The sequence below is a fragment of the Hipposideros armiger genome, unplaced genomic scaffold, assembly GCF_001890085.2.
Source record: "Hipposideros armiger isolate ML-2016 unplaced genomic scaffold, ASM189008v1 scaffold_58, whole genome shotgun sequence".
Lineage (NCBI taxonomy): Eukaryota > Metazoa > Chordata > Mammalia > Chiroptera > Hipposideridae > Hipposideros > Hipposideros armiger.
Window position 1 is genome coordinate 1232882 of NW_017731408.1, and position 12541 is coordinate 1245422.

Here is a 12541-nt window from a genome sequence, read left to right on the forward strand (position 1 = left end):
ACAGCTCTGATGGCCATTCCAGAGAAAGAGTTCCCCAAATTGCTTTGAAGGGTAGACTAGGCACTGGTGTCGGTGCATAGCTTCCCAAGGGGAGCACTTCGAGGGTGACTGTAGTGATACTCAGCAATGAGGTATGTAGCACTTTTGCTAAGATGAGTTTGTGAACTTAATTGTCCGACCTCATATATAAACTGGAAGTGGGAAAAAGAACACCTGACAGCCAAGCCCTAGGGGAAGCAAGCTGTCTAGCAGGAAAATGGGCTTGCTCCAAAGGGGAGAGTCAGGAGCTCGGGTCTCAGGGCTTAGTGAGTGTGCCTCCAGCATGACGATCAGCTGCAGCCCTAGTGGCGCTCCGGCTGAGCCAGTTCAGTTCCCGCTAGCTCTGTGCTAAGCTAAACTGAAGAGAGGGGGTGGAGGGCGGTCAGGGCTTTCTAGCAGTTGAAAAGGTTTGTCTCTCCTCACTCTGTTTAAATTGAAGAAGTTCTCAGAGCTGCCACAAACAGCTGCCTAGGAGAAGCATCATGGTGGCCATGATGCCATGCACGCTGGTGCTTTCGCCAAGCTCTAAGGGTAATGACACAAAAAGTAGACAAATCCTCTAGTGTATGTGACAGAAAACACCACCAGTACATTTTTCTTCTAACAAGTGGTATTTAGACAATCCAAAACAAATCACATTTGCTAATCAAATTATGATCTTTAGTTCCATAATATAAGTATATCATCTGCATATACATTTACCTCTATAAGATAAGTTCACTTGAAGAAAAAGGAATAAAAGGACCTAATACTAGAGACGTTATATGCCTGTCTCAATTTTTACCTTCTCCACTGTTTCTGAGATCTACTCGCTAATCAAATTCTGGCATCTGTTTCATTTCTAATGGCCAGGAAAATGGCTGTATCTAATACATTCTGACATCAGCCACAGAGTGTTCATCGTGGGTGCCTCACTGAGTATAACACGTGCACAAGTTTTTGGTTGAACAAGTCAATTCTGTTCCATTCTAAAACCTCTTCCATTTAATTTAGCATGAGGCTCCTGTTCAAGACTGTATTTTTTTTTGCAACTGTTTCAGGTATTATAATGAGCAGTGCTTTATCCACACTTTACAGGTTTAATGACAAGTTAACAGATGATTAAAATCTATTTTTTTTAAAAAACTCCCCATCTAAACAATTGCTTAGCAAAAAAATCTATAATCTCCAGGACTTAAAAAGATTAGCTTTCTTAAAAAAATATATTTCTAACTAGTGGCAAAAAAAAAACCCAGTGCTAAATCCAGAACCTAACATTCCCATTCTAATGAGAGACAATAAATCACAGAAGACTGATCATAAAATCTGATCATAAAATCTGAGTTGGAAAACTTGGGTTCCGATGTGGCTCCACCCCTGCCTGGCCATGTGTAGCAGCGACCCAACAAGGCAAGCGCCCTGGTGCTCAACGTCTTCATGGGTAAAGAGTGGGGCTGGACTAGGCGAACTATCATGTCTTTTCAGACTTTGATGGTTTATGATTCTAATGGTTATTTTAGTATCTTGCCATTAGTTACCATGACTATTCAGCACTTAGTGGAAAAGCAGAGTGTACTTATTTTATGGGTCTGCAGGATTTGGGCAGTGTAATTTAAGTTTTTCCTATCATCCACAACAAATACCACCATACCAAGCACCAAACGGCATACAGTAGACAATCAGAAGTGTTTACTGAGTAAATGAACGAGTAAGTGGAAAAAGGGGACCAAATGATCCATAAGTACATGCTGTTTATGGACACAGTATAAAATATCATTAAAATATTAGAAATAATATTTATCTCCTGGGAATAAAGACAAACCACCAGATGCTACAGAATAGTTTATGTTTTAACATTTGTGTTTTATACCTCAGATGGGACTTCTTTAAGCCTTTCAAACCAGTAAACATTTTGATTCAGACCATGCTTGAAAATTAAAAAGCTTAATTGCTGAGATATATGTACATGGATATTACAATATCTTCACACAGTGTTCGGCAGTCACCACGCCTTGTAGTGATCATTCCTTCACTTACCGGGAAGGTTGTGCCACTTGTTCACGGCGAACAGCCTGTTAGCAGTGACCGTGATCACGGCAGGGGTCAGCAGGCCGGGCTGGGTGTTGGCTGCCACGTGGGTGACAGGGGAGTTAGAAGGGAACTTCAGGACCATGATGACATCCTGCTGGGCTTGGTCTGTGAACATCAATGGGCTCTGCAGGAGGAGATACTATTGAGTGGACATGACGAGACGCAAATAGACAAGAAGAAAAAGACAAAGAAAGACGAGAGACACAGGGCGCAGGAAAAGAAGAGAGAGCCATGTTAACACAAGTTGCAAGTGAGAGTGAGTGAGCAGAAAGGCGCACAGACACGGCCGTTAGGTGTGCCTGTTTTTCATGCACATCGGTAGCTGAATATTTTGGTGAACGGAGGAGAATACATGAACAGAAACACTTCAAAAATCAATACATTTTGTTGGCTCCATCCCCATCCCACTCCCATGAAGAACGAAAAGAATGCTTTGATTTCCATTCTAAATAGGCAAACTATTGGGGGGAATTGCATTAAGCAATATGAATTGCTATTACGTGTCGAATAAAAAATAAAAAAGAATGAGCACTGACAATAGGCACAAAAGGAAGCTGAGGTAATTTCCGAAGATCATCAAAAGTTGTGATGAGTTACATGAAGATTTTGACAACTAAATAAAGAGATAATTAAAGCAAACATATTTATAAACAATAGTTATACAACATGCATGCTTTATTACAGTAGAGAAATAACTTATGAATGTAATATGCAAACTTAATTATAAAGGTGTTTCAAAGCAATGCATAATTAAATGTACTTGTAAAAACAATATATTTATATAGTGCACCAAGTCATAAACACTGCCCTATCCTAATGCAAATGCCACTGCTTCCTGCTGTATCTAAGGATAAAAAGGCCTAGCTGCTCCTCGTCCCTCTTGGTAAAAAAACTAAAGCTCAAGACATAATCTCTTTTGAAAAGCAGAAAGTAATTAAAAATGTTAAATAATACACTGTCTATTCTAATAACTAGCAACACAATAAATCTTGAAGACTATCAAGGATTTAGAACATCCCTACAGCCCATATATCATAATCCAAGACATATATAACGCCACACTGATGTACTGGTTTTATTTATACTTCGTGGTGGTATGATACCATACAGTAATTGCACTGCACATTTTCAGCAATTCTCTCCTACCATGTCTATTTTCTAATAGCTGATTAGTATCATTTGGAATCGAAACACTGTGATGAAGAGCTCCTGGCTGCTTTACTCCTGCCATAATTCACAGCACCAGGTATATGTAAATGTGCAAACACATATATTTAACATGTATTTACTCAGAACTGCTAATAAAAAATTAAATACATTTGCATTTTTATTATCAGTCCTTTTAAAAAAGTTATTAAGAGTACTTAGAAAAACATATTGCACTAAGAATTCCTATTTGCACTCTTTGCATAAAGGTGTAAATAAAGGCAACTAATAAGCTACCCAGACACCCTTCTGAGCAAGTGGCTAAAAGCCAATCAATATTATGAGTTAATCCTCCCTGGATGCTCATTCAATTAAAGGTGTCAGTAATGCCTCATCTGATGTGGCCTCAATTAAATCCAACTATCTGATGGTGTGAAAACACAGGGGGATACAGCAACAGCAGCAAAACCAGACAAATAGGCAGCCTCCGTGTGCCTGCTAATTACTACACCTGGTGTATATTATGGCTCATGCGCTTAACGCAGCACGAGGTGGCTTTAATTTCTGCTATATTCGTGTGTGTGTGTGTGTGTGTGTGTGTGTGTGTGTGTATGGTGGGGTGCACTGATGGTGGATGGGGGAACTCATCTGAATGGCAGTAAGAACAATAAACATTTGGACCTTCTATTTTTAAAACCCCTGATACCAGTAAGTAATCTCTGTCATACAAAGGACCTTTGATACAGTTTTAAGGAATTCTGGGAAACTGACTAGAAATGAGAAACAATGAGCAACATCAAACAAAATATCCTACAAGCTATCATAGCTAAGAAGAAGTCCTGGGAAGAGGAAATGAACATAATTTCAGAGTACCAAGCTTTATTTTTCAATTACGTGGGTTTTTTTAAAAAAATAATATTTACTAAAGTCAATTTAGACACTCTGAGAAAGTCAGAGTATAACATACGTCATAAATTCTTACTGTGAGGAAGTTGATACATATTTTTGAGCTTAACAGCTCATACTGTAAATACAATTAGACTCAAATTGAATAATTCCAATGTTTATGTCCTTAAAAAAATCCCGGAAAAATCTCTAATGTGCTGGAAGAATGTCTTGTTTACATAGTGACTCTAGTGCGCCAGCACTTCGCCACCAGGCAAAGACGAGCCACTCTGCACAGAGCTGCGGACGCCACGTCCAGAGCTGTCCTCCGCACTCTTCCATCAAGCTGTCCTGCCTGCCTGCCTATCCCCACCGGGTCCATCCTGACTGGAGCTCCCAGTGCAGGCGAGTAGCAGGAAACGAAACTCTTGGAAGCGCCATCAGACCCTTGGCCAGTCAGTGTGGGATAGGAGCGCTAGGAATGGGAAAAACCACGTCCAGCATATTGGGCGAGTCTACGGGGATGGCAACCGCTGCAGATGAGCAGGATGGCTGGTAAACAAGGGATAAGAGAAACAGACCCTCCTCTAATCCTGGGCGCCCCTGGGAGCCAAGTCTGAGGCAGAAGTAGGAAAGCGCTAGCCAAATTTCATACGGTTTTCCCAGATTAAGTATACACTTGTTGACATCTCTGGTTTCTTTCGAACACACTTTTCTTCCCCACCCTTGTATGTGTGAGATGAAAACCACAATTTGTGCAAGTCTGAAAGGAGTTCAGGTTTTCAATTCAGTGGATAAAGATAATGGGAAAGACAGCCTCCCATCCTCACGTGAGCATGTGCCTTCCCAGCCGTCCCACCCCAGGGACAGTAAAGCTGATCTGCCTGGATGAGCCAGCATCAATCCTTCTGCCAGGGAGGGAGGCGGGGCGTGGGGACTCCCTCACTGCCCCAGTGACCACGGCTGTGCAGTGACCCAGGTAGGAAGTCACTGGAGCAGCAGAGGTGCTTCCATTAGCCAGCCCCACAACAGCCGGAGTCTCACTGACACGCTATTACTAAAACCAATTCCAAACCTCAAACATAAATCATTCTTACTACTTTTATGGCATTATCTTCCATGGTTCTGGCTGACTGTTCGCTTTTTGTGTAGTCTTCTGCTCGCTCAAGTTACCCTTTATGTTCATTTAAATCTGATTTCACCTGTTTAAAAATGCTTGGAAAAGATGATATAAAATAATTTTTAAAATGCTTGCAGTTTATTATGATGGCCAATTCATGTGACTAGAAAAAGAAGGTAAAGGCTTGGGAGGCAGAAGAAGATGATGAAGAGGGCAGAAGGGAAAACAGACACAAAGAGGAGCAAGGAAGAACGCGCTGCAGGGAGAAAAGGCCACGTCTCTCTCTCTCCCCCTCTTGGGTGCTACTCCCGCCTTACCAGTGTCTGTCAAAGCTCTGCCATCTCTAAGCGACAACATATGGAATCAGAATCTATTTCAAATTGTTCATTATATTTACGGAAACAGATTTTATACTTCCTATTCTTAATTTGAAACAGTAGTGAGCAACCTGTTTTATTGAGGGACAATTCAAGAAAAAAATATAATACCTACAGTGTGTTTTTTAAAGAAATTATTTTTATCGTGCAATTCAATATTGGTTAATTGTGCTGAGTTTTTTGTTTCATCACTGAAGAATTTCCTCCCCTGAAATTTCCAGGGAACTATTATATAAAAAGGAGAATGGCTGCACTATTTTGCAGCTTGAATGCATTTCCCTACTCCTGGTTCTGGGCGGGCCTCTGACTTGCTTTGACCAATGGAACACGGCAAAAATGATGTGTGAGTTCCAAAGCAAGCCCCCGAAGTCTTGCAGAAAGAAGTGTTCTCCTGGAACACTGTTCCCACCGTGGGCGTGGCCTAGGCTAACTTCCCTCCTTGATGATGAAAGACCACATGGAAAGAGGGGTCCAGCCATCTCAGCTACTCCACAGCAGTGTGTCAGGGAGCCGGGTTGGGCAGAGCAGAAGCAATGGCCGTCTAACCCTCACAATCATGAGAAATAGAAATCCCTGTTTTATGCCACTAAGCTTTGGGCGGTGTGGTACACCAAACCATCATATTTCCCTCTGAGGTCCCTGACCCTCAGCAATAATATCTTACCTATGAGGATTAGTTTTAAAACTTCTATACTGAAACACACCTTGGGATGTAAAGAATAAACACAGCGACAAAACTAATCTAGAAACGAACAGGGATCAAACCAGAAAACGTATCGCTACTATGCCTGGAGTCTTCACCCTACAGTGAGGATCTGTGATAATTATAAACCTTTCCATTCTGTGACACAAAATATGCACTGATGAAACTGAAGCGACGTTTACCTGCCCAAAGGCTCCGGGAGAGCATGCAGAGTTTTTCTGTGGGTGGTTAGCAGGTTAACAAGCACTGCATGAGCATAGGCACAGATGTGGTGGAGAATCTCGAGTACCACCAGACTGTTATGAACATCAGGCCTGGTCTCACAGAGGCAAGGAACGAGAAGAGTGAAAGCAGCACTTACCGCCTGCATGGCAGAGCCCCTGGGAGGGTGGGGCTCTATGAGGAGCTGGGACGGCGTCTGTCCAAAACTGCGGATTTGAGCTTCCACAGCCTGAAAAAGGCAAGTTTGAGGGTTAAGAGGTGCTAATTATAGGCCATAGAACCACAACTGTCACCTGAAAATGTCATTCCATCCTTCTGGCTTGTTTCATGTTGAAATTCAACCTTGTGTTTTCACAGTGGGGCTCAGCACCTGGCAAGGGCACCGAGGGTGAGGTCATCCTTCAGTACCGTGGAAGCTGTTCCTATAAAAAACCCTGCAAAACTTTCTCATCTTGCTCAGTGATATGAAACAGAAACCGGCTATTACAATCAGAAATTGTCCTTGTTGGCTCCATTTCTGTTTTCGTGCATTTTTTTCCTGCTTGCATCATCCCCGATGACTAAAGCTAATCTTTTACAGGTATAGAGAAAACCCATTGCTGCTTTGATTCTAGGCTCCATTTCATCCTGAGAAGTAGAAAGGAGGAAAAAAGAAACATAGCACCTGTGAAAATGGCTTGATGCTATTAGTTTTGCCATAGGAAGAGCATTATTGTTGACAGTCTCTTTGAACCTAGGTGGCTAAACAACAAAGTAAAAGCCATATGTTGCATCCAAGCATGAGATGGTTAAACCAGGGACTAACTAAACATAAGAAACATGTGTGTGTGCCCTTTCAGAAAGACGTGCGCATGCACCCTTTGCACGGCGCTCCCTGCCCAGGGTGCTTCCTGTACACCTAGCACAGATGCCCACTTTCCAACCACCGATAACGCCCCATCATGGGAAACTACGAAGTGTCTGATGCTGTCACGGTCTGTAATTATTTGTTTACTTGTTTATGTCTGCCTCCTCCCACTAAAATACATTATCTGTCTTCTTCATTGTCGGATCCCTAAGTTGGCTCAATGAGTAACTGCTACACTCTATCCGAGGGAAGAGAAGGAAGCAAAGATATATAAAGACTACTTTTACATCTCTACAACAGTCAGTATTCTTAACTTCCAGACTAACGGGATAAAGAAAATCTCTTAAATTCATAAGTGAATATATGTTCATCATGTTATTTTTTTAGTCCTTAAGAAAACAGGTCTTCCATTTTTATATGCTCTGTAGGACTATAGGCAATTAAAAAAATCATAAATAAGAAAATATAGTTATTATCCAGTATTAATTTCCTTTTTAATTTGATGAGGATATCACGGGTAGTCCTTTACAATTACCTTGTAAGAAACAATGATAGCAATTCATTCATTTAAGCACTCAATGATCATCAACTATGTACACAGCAGTATAAGTTCTCAAGGTTGGAAGAATGTATTCCTAATATGGGAAGCAGGACAAATGTTCTTGGGTGCTTGAATAAGTTCAAGGAATGCTCTATGACTTGCTTAGGCAGAGAAGACTGGAAAGCACCTGTGTGAAAGCTGAGGCCTATGGTGGAAGCAGCATAGGTTCTGAAGTCAAACAGAAAACGTTCAAATCCTGAATGCATACCGCTTGTTAGCCATGTGATCTCAAGTAAATTATTTAACCTAAGTTTCCATTTCCTCTCCTATAAAATGTGGATAATAACAGTACCCACCTCATAGTGTTATAGTAAGCATTATATAACATATGTAAAAAAGATAGCAAAGTGCTTACTACAGATTAGACTGTCAATACGCAGTCAACAAATATTCACTGAGAACTGGTAACAACAATAAGTATTTATTTAGTATTTGCCAGGAACTTTACTAAGTGATTCGCTATCTTGTATCATTTCATCCTTAAACTGTATGATGTGACTACTTCACTACAACCATTTTGTACATAAGGAAAATAATGCACAAAGAACTTAAGTGTCTTGTCCAAGGTCACATACAATTAAATGGCAGACTCAAAATTTGCATCCGAGCACCTAGATTCTAGAGCTCATGCTCTCAGTCATTAAGCTATCCTTCCTCCTTACCTGTTAGGGACCATGCCAGGGCCCAGGGGTCACTGAGCAGGAGCCTACAATTGAATGAATGAATGAATAAGGTATCTCTATTCATCACTGCCATCATTATTATCGTGAACAGAGCATGCTCAGACATAATTAGTAGAGCAGCATGGCTAGGCAAGGGTTGCATTTATATAGTGGGAGATAAGGCTAGACTTTAGAAACAAGAAAAGGAGCCAATAGGAAGTAAGGAATAGAGACTAGGATCATTTGGGAACTGCATCTAAAATATTTTTTGATAGAGTGAAATCAACTTAAGACCAACATCAAGGACAATCTTGAGGTTGAGGAAGAAAAAACTATCACAAACTGGCAACTTGAAGCCTAAAAGTAGTCACGAAGGAGGAAGTGGCACTGCCATGTTATGATGTATAGATGTAGGGGCTGAGTTTATGCATGTGAACCCCAAGTCTCTTTCAAGAACAGTTACACACCTAGTGTCACTTCCCTTGTCTGCTGCTTTCGGTGGTCCCTGCCCATCAGCCCACATGCCTTTTCCCTCACAAAAGGAAGGGAGGAGGGAAACCCGGCTGTCACACTTGGCCTGTGGTGTCAGATGGTTCCGAGCGCTAATCAGACTTTGCCATCTACCTGCTGTATGACTTTGGCCAAGTAGCTTAATCTCTGTTTTCCCATCTATAAAATAGAGATAATAATAATGCCTAGCTCATAGAATCATTTGTAAAATTAAATAATACATATATAGTGCTTTGCACACTACCTAGCACAGACAAGGCACTAAATAAACTGCTATATTATTATTAGGTGTGGGGCTCAGTGTGAGCCCCATTTAACACCGCTAAAATAGGGAAGCAAGAAATGAATCAGGAGGTTATGGTGATGATCATTAACACATTATTTCAAAAAACTGAAATCTGGTTCCGGGTTTCAAAATACACTGCAGGGCTAAGCACCCAGAGACAGGTCTCTCTTGAGGTTCAGACAGCAAGCAGTCCAACACATAAGGAACTGTGTACCTCAATCTTATGGAAGCTGTGGTATTTGAAAGAAATGGATGAATATGTGAACCATGACCTCAGGAAAAAATCAACAGATTGTAGAGACTGATGACTTTGAGCAATGAAGAGAGGGAAAAAGATAAAGCTAATTCTTTTCTTTTGAACTTGCATATTTTAGAGAGCAGTAAAGCAATGAATGGAAATACAAGTGTCTGTTGGGGAGAACTAGTTTGGCAGGAGAAAGACAGCACGTTTTATGTCAGTCGTGGAACCTGAAGCGATAGTGATGGCCTTCTATCAAGGTCAACACATCCAACGCAGAAAAGAAAGCCCAAGATTGGTTCTGAGATGAAAGATCAGAGGGATTAACTTGGGTGTCATTCCTACAGGAGAAATTTAAGTCGATGGTGTTTGAGTTTTCCCTCTCACTACATATATGTGTGTATTTTTATCAGCAGCAATGTCTTCCTTTTTCAAATAAAATCTTACATGAAACTCCAATATACAAAAAATGTAGAGATAAGGCTGTTCTACTTTAAAGGTGGGGAAAGCCATCTTTTAGTAACCTTCCTCAGCAGCTCCTGAGACAATTCTGAGAAATCTTAGGGCTCTGGAGCACCATTGAAACTCACCAGTTAAGCTCAAGGAAGAAATTACATGAGATTCACACAAAAGGCCCTAGAGCTGAACCCTGGGAAACACTCATATTTAGGGTATGATATGAAGAGCTAATGAAGAAGACAAAGGAAGGGGAGATGGGGGTGGGGAGATGGGTGACATGGAAGCCATAAGATGAGGGCTCCAAAGAGAGAATGCTCAGTAATGCCAAATTCTATAGAGAAACCAAGAATAATGACATTATTGCATATAGATATTATAGACATAAATTTAATGTAACTACTACATATCCTGCTTTGTACTTAACATTGTTTTGAAATGAAATAGTCATGAATGATGAGAAAACTTTCATAATACCTATCTCCTTTTTTTTTTTTTAAAGATTTTATTGGGGAGTTGGGGGAGGGGAAAAGCGTTGAGGAATTGGGGAAGGGGAACAGACAAGTTGCTGTCCTTTTGTTCTTCAGTCTAGATGTGGAGGACGTTGCTTCACTGGCCCATGTTGGTATTGTGATCACTACGTTCTTCATGGGTGAGGCAGTTGCCCGCCGGCCATTGGACGGCTGCTCACAAAAGCTCACGAAAGCTCACGCCAGCTGTGGGCCAGCCCCACTGCAGCCTACGCCGTCACCAGCGACTCAGGGCAGCCCAGCTCCAGGTTGAGCTGTTGTTCACCATCTTAGCTGTAGAGGGCACAGAGTCACTGGCCCTCATGTGGGATCTGAACAGAGGCCCTGCTGCTCAGAGCTGGTGTCCCAAGCCAACTCTTAACCAACGCGCCATTCGGCCGGCCCCCTATCTCCTCTTTTTTTTTTTTAAAGATTTTTTTTTTAATTGGGAAATTGGGGGAAGGGGAACAGACAAGTTGCTGTCCTTTTGTTCTTCAGTCTAGTTGTGGAGAACGTTGTTTCACTGGCCCAAGTTGGCACCATCATTGTGCTCTTCCTGGGCTAGGCAGATCAGTTGCCGGCTTCTGGACAGCTGCTCACGGCAGCTGCTGGCCACTCACGCTGGCTGCTGGCTACACACAATAGCCCATGGCAGCCCACTGCAGCAGGGGCTGCAGCCTATGCCGTCACCGGCGACCCATGGCAGCCCAGCTCCAGGTTGAGCTGTTGTTCAGCATCTTAGCTGTAGAGGGCAGTGTCACTGGCCCTCATATGTGGGATCTGAACTGGCGCCCTCTGGTGTCCCAAGCCAGCTCTTAACCAACGTGCCACTCGGCCGGCCCCTATCGCCTCTTTTTAACACTTAAAAAAGTGTTAACATTTTAACAGAATTTGCACATTACTGACTTCTTTGAGGGAAAGGCATTTTCAAATCATGTAATATAGAGGTCTCATTCTGTCTCAATGACAAAATAAAAGCTATATTATCCCACATAGATTATATAGTTTTTCTCTTTCCAAGTGCTCAAGACATCTAAGAAGATTATAGAATTCTTAGACAAATGCTTTATTTCTTGACTAACCTTTGAGTTGTTAGTGATAAAAATACACTAAAAAGTGTGAAAAATATGGAATAAGATTGTAAGAGAATGCACATAATCTCAAATCCTTAGAGTCACACTATAGATCATGAACTGATAATTCTAGAACCTTCTCATTGTTTCTAAAACTCACTTGCCGTTTTTTATTCAGCTTCACCTCTGAAGCAATATATACTGCTAATTAATTACTCCCTAGTTTCTTCACCTTCTTTCTTCAGTGGCTTCCATGGCCTTAAACTAACATGGTTCTCTTTTATTTTACTCATTATTTTCTGTCTTTTGCTGACTTCTATTCTTCTTTCTCATCCATAAATGAACTCATCACTGAGAGTTCTCTTTTAGCACTCCAGTTTTTGCAATCTAAACTTTCTGTCCTAGAAATTTTTTTTCTACTGTCATAACTTCAAACCTTGCTTCCATTTGAACCATTTCTCAAATCGTTCAACTCCCTCTAAAACAAGAGGGCCGCCGATTTCTGTGGCATGCCCACTTACACTTTTGCCTGATGACCATCTATGTACATACTACGTGCATGTCTGAGCATACCTCAAATCAACATACCTAAAATCTGGAAAAATGAATTTTACCATACCATTCCTCAGTCAAGGGTTCAACTCCTCTTTTCATTTTTTTTAATGCTCAGAATCTAAGTGACATTTAAAAATTTTACCTCTTTCTTTCATATATAATGAGTCAGACGACCCAGTCATTTCTTTTATAAAGTTTCGCATATTCATCACTCCTTCCCGAATCTAGGTTCCTTCTAATTT

At 41.3% G+C, this 12541-nt stretch overlaps 1 protein-coding gene across 1 annotated transcript in view; it reads right to left on the bottom strand.

Annotated features, from left to right (window-relative positions):
* The window catches only part of LRBA (LPS responsive beige-like anchor protein), a 610319-nt gene that overhangs the window by 39168 nt on the left and 558610 nt on the right, over window positions 1-12541 (bottom strand). Inside the window, exons 49-50 of the mRNA XM_019641170.1 lie at window positions 6702-6791; window positions 2056-2248 (exon numbers count right to left, since the gene is read on the bottom strand). Of these exons, the coding sequence (XP_019496715.1) occupies window positions 2056-2248; window positions 6702-6791 (283 nt within the window). The remainder of the gene's footprint in view (window positions 1-2055; window positions 2249-6701; window positions 6792-12541) is intronic.